This window comes from Python bivittatus, unplaced genomic scaffold (genome assembly GCF_059951505.1).
Source record: "Python bivittatus isolate LINGU-HERP-01145 unplaced genomic scaffold, Pbiv_v1 ctg000960_np1212, whole genome shotgun sequence".
Classification (NCBI taxonomy): domain Eukaryota; kingdom Metazoa; phylum Chordata; class Lepidosauria; order Squamata; family Pythonidae; genus Python; species Python bivittatus.
Genome location: NW_028277124.1, coordinates 8,766,492 through 8,780,977, shown reverse-complemented (window position 1 = coordinate 8,780,977; position 14,486 = coordinate 8,766,492). Strand labels below are relative to the sequence as shown.

The window sequence follows — 14,486 nt, the reverse complement described above, 5'->3', positions numbered from 1 at the left end:
CATGTTAAAGTACTTTAAGTACACTTCATAAAAATATATATATTATGAACAATACAATTACATCTCATATACACAACAATGACAAGATACCTACTTAGTTGTAAACCAAACAGGTGCAGAAAAATATGGGAGATCATTTCTCTCTCTCTTTTTACTATTTGAATAACTTTGGTTCAAACCATAAAAATCACAAGTTAGCAAATTTCATTTAAATGCCTTTTTAATATTTTTTCTTTATGTTCACAGAAGTTTCACTGACCATTTTATATGCTTAAGGTCCAGATGCAATGCATATTGTATAAAAGAGAGCACTTATTGTTTACCTTGCATGAATTAAACCTACGTACCTTTTAACTCTACAGACTTCTGCATAACATTTAGACAAAGCTCAGACACACAGCATGCCTAGCCCTCATATATATATACACATCTCTAATCACAGGTATATAGGGTGTCAAATATACTATAATAACCTCCATGAAAGGTTTTGAAATTTGGTAACAAAATGAGAAGAAAAACTAAAAATATTATTTTACGTGTTCTAAAATATCTCTTTTTTGTGCTAAAGTCAAATGTTAGCTCAACATGAAAAGGACATTTTCTCTTTTTTAATATAATTCAGCAATATTTTAATCTTGACCATTTTTGCAAACACTTTTTTTTTAATAATAATAGCTTAAACGTGTACAAAAGTTCTTGGTTAATTAGGGAAATAAACACTCAGTTCTTTATATTTTTTTAATCAAGTAGGAAACACAGTTCATCTTATATAATGTTATTACTTTTTTTGTAATTTTTTTGTTTGTTTGTTTTTAGCAGCTGCTTACTGTTTTATACGATGAGCAAGAGTGGAAGGAACAATCCAGCGATGGGGTGGAGAGAAAGAAGTTGCTTGCTCGGCTGTCAGTTTTGGTGGTGGATAGGTAGATGGTGCTCCCCTTGGAGTTATAACAGGTATATTTAACGGTATGCATTATTTTCGGTTTGTGGATGTTGGTTTTCTCTCTTTCTCTCCCTTACAGTATAAAGTCTTTCTCTGTGTGTTGTTGTCATTATTACCAGTGTCTCTGTGCAGCAGGGCAGGGAGGAGGCAGCCAAGTGGGAAGGAGGGATGTGGGGAGGAGGGAGGAAAGATAGATGGAGATCAATCCTCCTCTGGCTCCTCCGCCTGCAGCAAGGCTCCCGGCGGGCCAGTGGGGATAGCGGTGCTGCTGCTGCTTTCGGTCTCCGGCTGCTGCTCTGTTCCGCCGGAGGAGGAGGAGGATGCGGCGGCGGCAGCGGCGGCCCGCTTGTCTCTCTGCTTCTCCTGGATCTTCTTCATCTCGTCCGAGTACTTGCAGAAAGTGTGCCCGAATTTGGCCCACACCTTGTAAGGGACGGTGATGGAGTTGCGGTAGGTGGGCTTGACCTCGCTCACCCGCATGAAAACGCCGTACTTGTTGGAGCCCACGTCGAAAAAGAACCGCTTGTTGTCCACCGTCAAGGAGGTGCCCTCGGGAAGCTCGGCCGGCTCCTCCTCCACGCCGTAGTCGTCGATGAGCTTGGCCAAGGCGTCGCGGAACTCGATCAACCCCTGGGCTGGCAAGGCGATGGTCTGGCCCTGTGTGGAGCCGAGGCCTGGACCGCGGTTGACTGTCTGGCGGATGCGCAGGAATCGCCCGCGCTGGTTCTCCTTCAAATCCATGTAATACTTGCGGTTCTCGCGCACCAGGAATTCGCTTTTCAGGGCCCGCCGGGGCTCGTCCGCGGCCTGCGCCAGCTCCGGCGGTTGGCTGGGCCCCAGCTGCGCGTAGTGCTCGATGAAGTCGCCCAGATAATCGCGGAACTCCACCGCCACTGACATCGAGAGCGTCAGCCGGCTCTTGCTGCCCCCCGCACCCACCTCCGCGATCTTCAGGAAGCGGCCCTTGGCGTTCTGCTTGACGTCCAAGTAGAAGCGCTTGTTCTGGATGTCCACCCGCTTGGAGGCCAGCTCCTGCGTCTCGTGCTGGAGGCCCACCCCGCCGCCGCCGCCGCTACTGCCGGGCCCGCCGCCGCCGCCAGGGCCCGAGCCCGGCGCCCCGCCGCCGCCGCCGCCCTGCTCGCTGCCGCTGTCTCTGTCCGCCATGATGCCTTCGGGCTACCCGACGCCCGCCTGCCTGCCTGCGCCCCCCCGGCCGCCGCCGCCTCCTCCGCCGCCGCCGCCGCCCGTCGCCGCTACTGCTCCTGCCGCCGCCGCTCCAACCCCCTCCGCAGCCACCAGCAGCAGCCGGCCGCTCTCGCGAGATCTGTGGAGGAGACAGAAAGAGAGAGAGCGGCTAACATGGCAGAGAGGGAAGCGCGCGACTGGGCAGAGGAACGGGGAGAGGAGGCGAGCGCGAGGACCAGGAGAGGAGCCCGGGGATCGGAGACGGCAGCGCCTCGCCGGGTTAGACTGGGCGAGGGCAGGGAGGCGCTCGCTTCTTGGCACTCAGGCCCCACCCACCCGTCCTCCGCCCGGCTCTCGCGCCTTCTTCCCTTCGGACTGCGCTGCCGCCGCCGCCGCCGCCGCCCGTTAGCAGTCGGCCAGGCCCTGCACCCGCCCTCGCTCTGCGCCAGGCCAGCCTCGCCAGGGACACAGACTCCGCCCGGCCCCAGCTCGCGCGCGCTCGGATCCCCCTCCCTCCTCACGCGCACCCCGACTGAGGCCGCCGCCTCTCCCTCGGGGGCAGCTGGGCCTGATAGGGGGGCGGTCTGCGATCAAACGCGAATACACGGCCGCCTCGCCAAACTAACTCTCTTCCCTCTCCCCCCTTTCAGAAGTCGGCGTGCGCCTCAGGGTCTGTCTGCGGACACAGACAGGACGGAGAAGCTTCCTCCGTCCGCCTCATCCCGTCTCTTGGCCCATTAAGCCGACCCTTCCGTCGCCCGCCGTCCCCGAGGAGGAATTGCACCCGCGCCCTCCGCCTGTCTTCGGGAGGCGAAAGTGTTCAAGCGAAGAGCTGAGCCGGGAGGAGCCCGCGCGCTTCCCTGGAGGATAAATGTCCGCACCCCGCAAGAGGCAACCTGCGATCCCACCACGTCTTGCTTGAGGCCAACTTAATCCTTCGAAAGCGCAAACCGCTGCCGTCGTCTCGAACGTGTCGGGGACATTCCTACGATACGCTAGCACGTTCCTTTTGAAGTTCGCATCATTTCACGCCCGTCTAAAGCACCCAAACTGAAAACTGCATGGTTTGAAGGGTTTTTGTTCGTCCGCTCCTAGGGTCCTTTCCAGGGTTTCATAATAGAGCAGCCTCTGCCTTCAGGATTTCATTGTTATGGACGGAATTCAGAAACCGTCCCGCTCCCCTCTAAGTGCCCTGGTACGCCTGCGTCAAACTCTAAAACCTTCCAAACGCCTTACCTTCCAAAATGGGGGAAACTGCGCCTATCCTGAGCTCTCTGTCTCTCGACCGATTCCGAAGAATGCGTAACTTTGGAGAGAGCGCAGGCTCCTCTTTTTGAGGAAGGTCATTTTGTGTACAAATCATGCTTCCAGCAGAGGGTCCGAACAGTTTCCAGAGTGGAATAGCCTTTCCAGATTAAGGCAAAGATCCATTCTCGCCTGCTGCTGTTTCTCAAAGCGGTCTATCAAATTGCTCCCGCAAGGTTCTCCTTGACAAACTTGAATAATAACGGGTGTTAAATAGGGGTCGAGTGCTTAGCCCTTTCTCAGACATTTACTATCCCAGAGCAAGAAAACGAGGTCATTCTTCAGTTACAGTAGAGTCGAGGTTGATAGATCTCTTCCATGATTCTTCTCCAACCCTGAGATTAGGGATCTTTCTAATATCATGAACATGGGAGGGCTTCTACTGAGTCAGTGTTTCCTTGCTGCTCATTACGTTAAATCTCTAATTTTCTTCTCTTCGAGCTAAATCCCCCTTAACTATTTAGCTTTTCTTAATAGGGAATCTTACCTTACTTCTTCACTTATGCTGAAGTTCAGGGTGAAAGTGAACACAGCTGCCTTATAAAACAAGGTAGGAATAAAGGAGCATTAAAGATCTGAAACCAGAATATCTGTCCTAAAATAGGATGTATTATATGCATCAAAGCATCTCTACCATGGAAATTGCAGTTTCTGTTAACCTGAAGCAGAAAGATGTGATGCTCTACTATTTTCCACTTTGCAGTAGGATATATTGTTGAGCATATACTCCACCTAATAGTGAAGGACGGGTTATTTCCCTCTGACCAGCCAGTGGACCGATTCATTGACAGAGAAGCCGCGCCATTAACTAGAACCACCACAGCATTCACCTTCTTTCCAGGCCTTGCTTTCCTTCTTACTGCTTCTTTCTCTGCTAGGAGCAAGCCTGAGAGGCAACCTTTGGGGCCAGCCTTTGGTTCCATATCTACCCATTGCAGATTCTAAATCCGCGGCGCTGGAGAACGCCCATTTCCATCAAGGACAACTCTCAATTGTTTGGAAGCTGCACGACCCACTGAAAAACAAAGCAAACGAGTCCTGTACGACGAAATAGACTTTTTCGTGCAGGTTTAAGCAGTAGTCACCAAGGGGCGTTCGACCCTGGCAAGGCTGGAAACCGGAACTGCTAGGTCTGAAGCCAGAGCCGCGCACTCGCTCCCTTGCACCGCCGGTCAGCGCTCTCTTCCTCGGAGGTCCCGACTCAGGCAGCCGCTGCGGCGGGGCGCCGCTCCGACGCTGCACAATGTCTTCCCTCCCTGCCGTTTGGTCCGGGGTTCAGCTGTCGTGGAAGAACGATTCCGGGGGCTTGCGCGACACCCTGGCTCCCCGGAACCAAGCGGAGGCCGAGGGCAGCGGCAGCAGAAGAGCGCTCGCTCGTCTTCTCTCGGCTCCCGGCGGCGTGACCGGGGCCCCGCCCGAGCGGAAGGCTTTTGGTCCTTGCCCGGGTGGACCACGCCGGCCGCAGATACCCTTATGGTGAGGCTCAGTGAGTGGAGACCTGCCTTGAGACTCTGCAGCGAGCGAGCCTCTGCATCTACCCCGGGGGCCAACTCCAAGCTGCCCCAAGGAGCGGCCGCCCCCTCCTCCGATATTACCACGCACTCCTCGCAAGGAAAGCCAGGAGCGGCTTCTCACTACTTCCAGGCAATGTCGGCTCAGGACGGGCTGGGCAGGTTTGGGTGGCCACCCTTATCACCGAAAATTCACCTGCTGATATATACTGGCTATTCAGCGCTTCATTATTTTTTTAGGTAGCAGGATATATTCCCCAGTTACAATAATCGGTTACCTGCAAGCCAAGCCGTACTGCCTTTTCTCTATGGAAGGCCATTTAAAAAAGAGATCCCGTTAAGATTAGATATATTAAGGTTAACATCTAACCTCTCAGACTACCTGTACAAGCACCAATTTTCTCCCATTTGATGGTGAAGGAGGCAATAAATTAAAAAATATCACTGTGCTGGCAGAGAACAATTACTGAGCTAGAAAGGCACGCAGTTCATTTTTAAAATCTACCGTATTAAATTAATAATGATACAATAAAAATTAAGAAAGACTCTACAGCCAATTCAGCAAATATAACTAATCACCTTAGATGGATGAAATTCAGTGGTTTTTTTGTGCTTCATATTTCATCTGTTCTAAAGATATATTTCAACAGATACCCAAAATATAATTTGACATATATTCTGATTCTAGTAAATATCAGTCTATATAATTTAAGATTAATTTTTGTGATTTTTTTTTCCAGAAATGGGGTTCTGTTTTAACTGCTTTGCTTAAGAACAATTTATTTCTCATAAGGGGGTGAACCCCAGATTATGAAAATGAGAACAGATAACTTTACAAATAACTGAACAGAACTATTTCAACTGTTTTCCACTGCTAAAAGCATAGAGACATTTCAGATTTAAGATCTGTATGTGCTTTATAAAATAAAATAGTAACTAAAACTATTTAAAATATTTCTAAAAATATAGTACAAATACAGTATTTGCTTAGAAAGTATTTGGTTGTATATATTATTTAGCTTTTTCAATTTGATTCAATAGAGTAACAAAATTACTGTTGTATTATGATAGTCTTATCTAGTCCTACCTTTGTATTTTAGAACAAAATGGACAACTGTAATCCTACAATTCCTTACTAATGGTTTATAAAATTTTCAATAAGAATTTAATGTAACTAGAAACAATTGTTAATTTATTCTATAATAGATTTCTTTAATACACATTTCTTAACCCCTATCTCTTTTGTGAAAACAATTAATGAAAAAATCTCATTTCAACCAAACAGGAACAATTTCTTTTGATTTTTGTTAAATTAGTATTAGAAGTAGTTATTAATCTAATTACAAAAGTTCTAGCTTTATTCTTAAAATACAGAATATAAATAGTAGGTCACATATAAGCAAGGGATAGGATATATTTGTTTAATAATTAAGACAAATCAAAATCCAGGGTAATAAAACCTCATCGTACTACTAATTTTATTTAAAGAAGCACAATATTTTGACATTCACATTGGCATCTAAATATGACTTTAATTACCAAAAACATTTTTAAAATTAATAAAAACAAGGCATTACCATGAAGGCATAAGTTTATAACAATCTAACTCAATTATCTGGGGATTGCTTATTATCTTAGAACATGATCTCACAATTACTTTTGAAGCTTCAGTAAAAATGAAATTTCTTAAAGGAAGTTTGCTCCATGTCATGTGGCTCTGCAGAAATTAAAATAAAGGGCTCATAAAACACTGATAGCCAAAGTGAAAATGGGAATCGACTTTAATATATAATTGTAACTTAGTTCTATACAGAGTATAAAACCTCACTTTTCACCACTAATAAACTAATAATCAAAAAGTTGTTTTAAAAAGAGCAAGACTGTATGACATTGAACATTTGCTAAAATGCTGTAGAAAGTTGCACAAAATAAAGCTGTTAATGCCTTAAAATATACTTCTGTAATATGCATGGCTTCTGAAATTTCAGAAATCTCTGGCATTAATACCATACATTGTAAAAATATGCCATTTATAATTATTTCCAATGTAGTTAGATTCTACAAATGAATTTAAATGGATATTTCAGACCCCATATGTAAAAAAAGTTAATAAAGTATAAATCTGAAGGCATTGGAGAGGATTAGAATTTCTGAAGTATTAGACTATAAAGCATTTTATTTCTTTTGAATTAAGCTGCCTAACTTTTTTTTATTTCACTGTAAAAGCTCCCTGATCTAAAATTTTAAAAGGTGCATTTTTGTCAAACCATCAAAGTGTTCAGTTTTAAATACTGAGTTATTATGTGCTATGAAGTTGATGTTGACTCTTAGTGACCACATAGATTCACAAATAATTTGGAGGGCTGTTAACATTTCTATTAATCTTTTCACAGAATTACAGATGGAGGCAATATGGTATCTGATCATATTGCTCATTTATTATTGCCTATAATATTTGCAACAAAGAGAAGCATATTTATACTGAAATGAGAAAAACAAAGAACCTTCCTTCCTTTGCACCTATATTTTTAATAGGAACATGTAATATTCTAAGCAAGTTTAGAAAAAAGCAAGAAGACGTTCCCCTGCACTAAATGGGCAGAAACCAGTAATCATGTTTTGGATTATGCTAGTCATGAAACAGGGTCTTTTTACCCCTGGAAATTTTTCTTTTTGTCATGCTGTATCTGAAAAAGTTCAGTTACTTTTAAAATAGTATTTTAGAGATATGAATGTACTATCGCATATATGATTAGAAGCCTACTGGAAAATATTGCAAATTGACAAGAATGCATTTTCCTAACTTAAAAAAAAAACATTAAAATGCCAGTGATTTGAAAGTTTTAGCAATATTTAGCCAGCACCATTTATCACAAGTAAATGTTAATTATCAGAGGAAGTAACCCAATCATATTACCACTTTGAAAAAAATACTTCAATAATTGAAAAAATATATATATTAATTTTGCCCCAGCTAAATGAGGCATATTCTACATATCTCTTTGGTGTGTTTACTTTAAGAGATTCAGTCAAAAAGATACTGAAAGACTGTTTTCAAAGTGATAAAATATATAGGTACACAAGGTCTAAAAGTTATATTTTATTTATACTATGTACCCCTAGAAAGAGTTCCATTAAAATAATTGAAATATGCTTCTGAATGCACTTCTTTAAATATATATATTTAAAATTCAGTACATTTCTGCCTTTCAGCCATTTAACATACACTCCTACAGTCCTGGCGCTAAATCTTATTGACTCAGTGTGACTTACTACTAAATATATATGTAAAAGATCACCCTGAAAATGTACTTTCCAGCCATATCGTTTGATTAGTTAAATGAAGAGGGCACACACTTGTCCAGATCCAATCAACTTCATAGTAATATGTGAAAAAATGGGATGGGTACTAAATAATTGCAAATACCTTAAAGATTTCAGTTTGTGTGGTGGTTATTAATATTAATAACAATTTTAACGTTAACACTATATTTTTCCATTACGAAATATCAGTCGAATTCACTAATAACGTTCTTGTCAAGAAGATGGCACTCCTGAATACTACTTGCCAGTTTTCCGACCGATCCGCTACATCTTTACTCGGAAGTAAATTGCTTGACGTGTGATAGACTTAGTCCTAGATAAACTGTACAAGACGTTAAAACCACAGATCAATCAATCTTGTGCTGTCTTTAAGTATTGTATTTACGGCACGCTTTGACCATGTCATTCGTCTATAATATCAGGAAAACGTATTTTGAATGGCAGTTTTCATTTTAGGACGTGAAATCAGGACCCATCCCGCCCCAGACCAAATTCGGCTACTGCTGCGCCGAAAATGTCAAGTTGAAGCACCAGCGGACGCGATCCTTCCAAGAGAGAGAAAGCGGAGGAAGGGAGGCTCCTCCGCAGATCCCCGCCCCGCCCGCTCTGGGTCCGCCTGGCAGCTCTCCGAGGGGCTAGTGCAGGCTTGCGTCCCCCGGCTGGCTTACCACCTGCCCTGCTGTGGTGGCGAGTGCCGTAGGAGCAGGAGGAGAGCAGGCCTCGACAGCCCTGATTCTCCAGCCCGCTCGGCTCGCTTCTGCTCCTCCTTCCTCCTCAGAGCGAGTCGTGGCAGGCGAGCCGCGTCATTATGCACGTCACCCGGCGCCTCGTATTCGACATTGTCGTCAGAGCGCCTCCTTCCGTCCCGCCCCCTTCCCAAGCTCAGCCGAGGAGAGCCTTTTCGGAAAAAGGTCTGCTCGGGCTGAGCCGGGGAAGCGTGTCTGGGGCCCCTACGCCTCAGCGTAAAGGGGACCGGTAGCGGTGTGGGGTGAGGACTGCTGCATTCGCTGTCAGGAAACAAAGGGCGCTTCGCCCTTACGGCCCTTTTCGTGCAGTGCGCGTGCCTGCCGCGGTGGACAGAAGCGACATGTCGTAAAGTCCAAAGCTTGGGGAACAAGGCGGAAGGAGACGACGGTGTATCCCGCGACAAGAACTGCATGCAAGCGCAACTTCAGGTTTGTTCTGTGCAATTCTGATGAGAAGAAGCCTCAGCAATCAGGGAAACGCCACTTTGAAGAGAACTTGGGTTTTCGAGCGGAAGAATGAGGTTATCCGAGTGTGGCGGGGGTCTTTGGACTGCAAGCAAGAAAGCTGCATATAACGCTCATTCTGGATAAGAGTACAGTATTTAATGTCTAGAGGAGGAACCAGGAATGTGCAGCTTTCTAGACTGCAACTCCCTTGAACCTCAACCAGAATAGTAGGGATAATGGAAGTTTTAGGCGAACGATTTCTGGAGGACCAAAGCTCCACCCTGTTTTAGTGCTCCTCTGCTACACAACATCTGGCAGAGCACAATGCAGGTAGTACTCGCTTAACCACTCATTCTGCAACCGTTCAAAATGGGCTGAATGAGTGGTACTTATGACCAGTTCTCGTACTTATGACATTCGCAGCATCCCTGCAGTCATGTGATCGCAATCTGGGAGCTCAGTGACTGGCTCGCAGTTATGATGTTGCAGTGTCCCATAGTCATGTGATCACCATTTGCGACCTTCACTGCTGGCTTCCCACAATAGAGTCAATGGGGAAGCCGGCAGGAGGTTGCAAATGGCAACCACGTGACACTGTGCTTAACAACAGCATGGGATTTGCCTAATGACAACTGGAACTGCTGGAACTGCCATCGCTAAGTGGCACAGTCAAGTGACATTGCACTTTATGACCACGTTGCTTAGTGACGGAAATTCCAATCCCAATTACTGTAGTTAAGTGAGGACTACTTGTATACTGTAATAGCCTAATAGCAAAGCTGTAGTTCCTCTGTTCTTCCATAATGCACTGACTTGTGGATCTACTGTTCTCTTTTAGGCTATTTCCCTATTTGTGGCTTGTAGTGACTTAATAGCAGCCATTCTTGAAGTGATACAGCCTAATTACTGTTATGTTGCACTAAGTCTGTAGTGGGGAAATGATTTTATGTTCTGGTACTTTTATGAATCCTTCTTTCATGGTACAAAGGACATAGTTGGGATGGGTGTCCTTTCTTTGGGAAGACATGACATATTGTCCAAACGCAAAGCTGTTCTGCCCAGAACAGGCACCAGCCCTATAATTTCAGGAAAAAAAAATATTGCAGACTCATGGAAGATGCAGAGAAGTTTATTGTAAAGTTTTTAATGACTGTTAGCAAGTAACATTATATATATAAACTCAGCACATTAATATTTACTGTATATCATCTAATCATTTAAAAAGAGACCTGATTTTGATGGTTTGTGTAACATTGATTTACTGCGTAAACTACAATTGACATGGAGTGTTAGGTTCAAGTAAAATAAGCCACAGTTTGACTTGATGTGATATAAGAACAAGGCCAAAGAGAAATTTTGAAGTCAGCATTACCTCTTGGTTCCTATTATCATGCAATGATAATACCCTAAAATACAATCTGTTTGGCTTATGTTTCAGTCACCCTTATTCTTCTCTTCCAACTTAGCTTTCTGTATGACATTTCTCTCTGTCAAAAATGTATTCTTGCTCTCCTGTGTATCTTGGAGATGTCAACTATGTAATGCAGCAGTGGACAGTTTATCAGCAGGTGAGAACTGCACCTTTTGAAATTATATTTGTGGCTACAGTGGGGACAGCTGAGACATGTTGCATTGAGGTAAGGAGACAATGTTTACTTTGCTCTTTATTTCTTTTTGTAGGACAAATTTTTAGCTTTTATAGATATGTTTAGCATGGCAGAGACCTAACACACCCAACACATTTTTTTTAGTTTCCTGCTGAAAATCAGTGGGAAGTCTTGTCATTGTTTTTCAATAGTTTTTTCCCCTAACTTTTAGTGGTGTGATTTTTGGATGCTGTAGGCAGCCACAAGCACAGGTTGCCTATCTTTGATCTTAAGTTCCCCATCAGTGCTAGAATAATGTTAATATTTGCTCATTTTTCCTTAGCAACCCCTGATGTAAATAGCATTGGAAAACAGAAAAAAAGGGGATCAAGGACATTCCAATATTGTGATGCAAAAATCCAGATGATGCGACTTCATTCATAATATTCTGGGTTAGTTAACATGCAATGTATTAATATTGTACAATTTGAGGGGCAGACCCAAATCTGCCTCAAAAGACAGGGTCAAGCTTCAAAAATATTCTGATAGACTTGGACATTGGGTCCTATCTAACAATATGCAGTTCAGTGGTGAGAAATGTATGCTTCTGCTCTTTGGTAGGAAAAGCCAGATTCATAGATACAAGATAGGCAATACCTTGCTTAGCAGTAGTGCTTGGGAGAAGGATTTGAGTACCCTACTAGACGACAAATTAAGCATGAAGCAACAGTGTACTGCAGCTAACAAAAGAGTCAGAACAATCTTGTGCTATGGAACAGAGATAAAGTATTGAGTTCATGGAAAGTGATGCTGCAACTGGAGTACTGTGTCCAGTTCTGGTCAGCACAATGAAGGAAGGATGCCAAGGAACAGGAAAAGGTGCAGAGAAGAATGAAAAAGATGGTGAGACTTGGAGACTAAATCCTAAGAAGAACAGTTAAAAAAACTAGGTATGTTTAGCCTAAAGAAGTTAACAGATGGCATGATAGTAGTTTTCTAGTACTTGTCACAGGGAAGAGTGTGTGGGCTGATTCTCTATAGTGCCCACGAATAGGACAAGAACCAATAGGTAGAAGATAAACAGAGGAAAATTGAAACTGAAAATGAGGAATTTCGTGACAGTAAGAGCTATTAAGCGCTGGAACAGCTTGCCTCCCAGACTTGTGGGTGCTCTATCATTGGAGGTTTTCAACAATGGTTGGGCAACCATTGTCTGGAATTGTATGAGGATTCCTGCCCTGGGCAGGGCTCCAAAGTCCTTTCCAAACCTTTAAGTATATCCTGAAGGATGGGACTTCTCAATGCAACTTGTGTGGCATTCTTAATACAGTGCCTGAATAGAGCTAGAGTTTGAAACTATTCATGCCTGGTAACATTCAACTAATATTCACAAATTGTAGTTTAGCTATAACTGGGATTATGTCAACTTAAAATTTATTCCTACTTTTATGTTCTGTAACTCTGAGATTTTGAATACACAATATTCTTTATTTCCAGATAATGTGTGAATTGATTCTTATACAGCAGGCCTTCTGCTGTAAAAGAGAGATAATGTTCTAAAGAATTAACTGATTTATTGTAGCAGGAAGCTTTCACTAATCAGGTCCTGCTTCATCAGATAAATGAAATTATTAGGAATGGTTGATTTCATTATGTGCTATCAAGTTGATGTTGACTCTTAGTGACCACATAGATTTTCTCCATTATAAAACCATTATGGTTCTCAGATCTTTCTACAGAGCACCCATCACCACTGCAACTGCTCCATCTTGCTGCTGGTCATCCTCTTTTTTCCTTCTACCTTTCCTACCATTAGAGTCTCCTCCAGAGCGCTAGGTCATTGCATAATGTGCCAAAGTATTATAATTTGAGTCTGGTCATTTGTAATTCAAGTGAGAACTTTGGGTTGATTTGTTCAATGATCCATTTGTTTGTTTTCTTAGCTGTCCATGGTATTCTCAGGAGTGTTCTCCAACACCAAAATTCAAATGCTCTTTTTAAGTCCAGCTTTCATTTCCATAGATTGTCATAGGGAATACCATTGCTTGCACTATTATGATCTTTGTAAGTATAAACACATCACAGCATCTGAATATCTTTTCCAAGGCCTTCATGGCTGCTCTACCAAGTGTTAGTCTGTGATGTATTTCTTGACTGCTTATTCCTTTACTGTTGATGGTTGATCCTAAAAGGCAGAAGTTATCTACCACTTTGATATCTTCACCAGTTCTAAGGCTGGTTGTTCTACCTGTTGTTATTAATTTTAGTCCCAATTTTTCACTATGCTCCTTGACTTTTATTACTAGAACTTGCAGATCCTTTGCATTTTCAGCTATCAGAGTAGAGACATCAGCATAACACACGTTATTGATGTTTCTTCCTCCAATTTTAAAACTACACTTTGTAATTTGGGAGGATGGAGATGGCAGTTACTACATTTGTAACTGCTGCAAAGAAGATCAAAGTCGCTTCTTTAAATATCTCTCTTTTTCTTTTTCTTTCTGCTTTGTTACCTTTCTCTTTTTCTTTTACTCTTATATTTTTTCTTTTCCTACTTTTTCTTTTATGTTTCTGTAGTTTTTTAAATCTATGTAAAATCCTCTTATAATAAAAATTACTTAATTTTTTTTTTAAAACAATGCTCATCTTCTTCCAATCCAGTTTCCCTTAATATATATTCAGGATATAAATTGAATAAATAAAGGAAGAGTATATAGCCTTGTCTAACTCTTTTGCCAACCTGGAGTCAGCCTGTTTTGCCATATTCTACCCATACTGTGGCTTCCTGACCTGAATATAGATTTCGCATGAAGACAATGAGACATTCAGGGATTCCCATTATTTTGAGTACATTCCACAGCTTGACATAATTGACACAAGGCCTTTCTATAATCAATGAAGCACATAGGGACTTCTTTTTGGTATTCTTGGATTTCTCAATTATCCAGCATGCATCAGCAATAATGTCTCATATTCCTTGGCCTTTTCTAAAACCATCTTGAACATCAGCATCTCCTTTTCCATGTAGGGCTCTAATCTGTGTTGAATAATCCTAAGCATTATTTTGCTAGCATATGAAATTAAGGATGCTGTACAATAGTATACATACTGTGTTAAATCTCCTTTTTTTGAAATTGGAATGTAGATCAACCTCTTCCAATCTGTTGGCCACTGTGTTGATCTCCGGATTTGCTGGCATAGCTTGGTTAGAACCTTTGTTTGTTCTTCCTTTGTTGCTTGCCATATTTCAATGAGTTCAGTTCCTGTACCCTTCCAACTTGGTAATGACTAGAGTGCTGATCTAACTTCATCTTCTACTACTAGAAGTTCTTGTAAGTAGGGGATAACTTCTAATCTTGGATGTTGACATCTCTACTGTATTTCAGTATATTCCATCTTCGTTTGATCTCCTTTGAATCTGTTACTGCCTTCCACTGGA

The 14,486-nt window shown here is 42.8% G+C and overlaps 1 protein-coding gene across 1 annotated transcript; it reads right to left on the bottom strand.

Annotated features, from left to right (window-relative positions):
• Positions 1-943: 943 nt before the first annotated feature.
• Positions 944-2,107, bottom strand: PURA (purine rich element binding protein A). The gene has a single exon (XM_007434602.3). It carries the CDS (start codon positions 2,105-2,107, stop codon positions 1,145-1,147), a length of 963 nt encoding a protein of 320 aa, XP_007434664.2. The 3' UTR covers positions 944-1,144.
• Between the last annotated feature and the right edge of the window lie 12,379 nt (positions 2,108-14,486).

Excerpts from the sequence above, each read along its gene's own strand:
- PURA (XM_007434602.3), bottom strand. The coding sequence starts at position 2,107 with ATGGCGGACAGAGACAGCGGCAGCGAGCAGGGCGGCGGCGGCGGCGGG.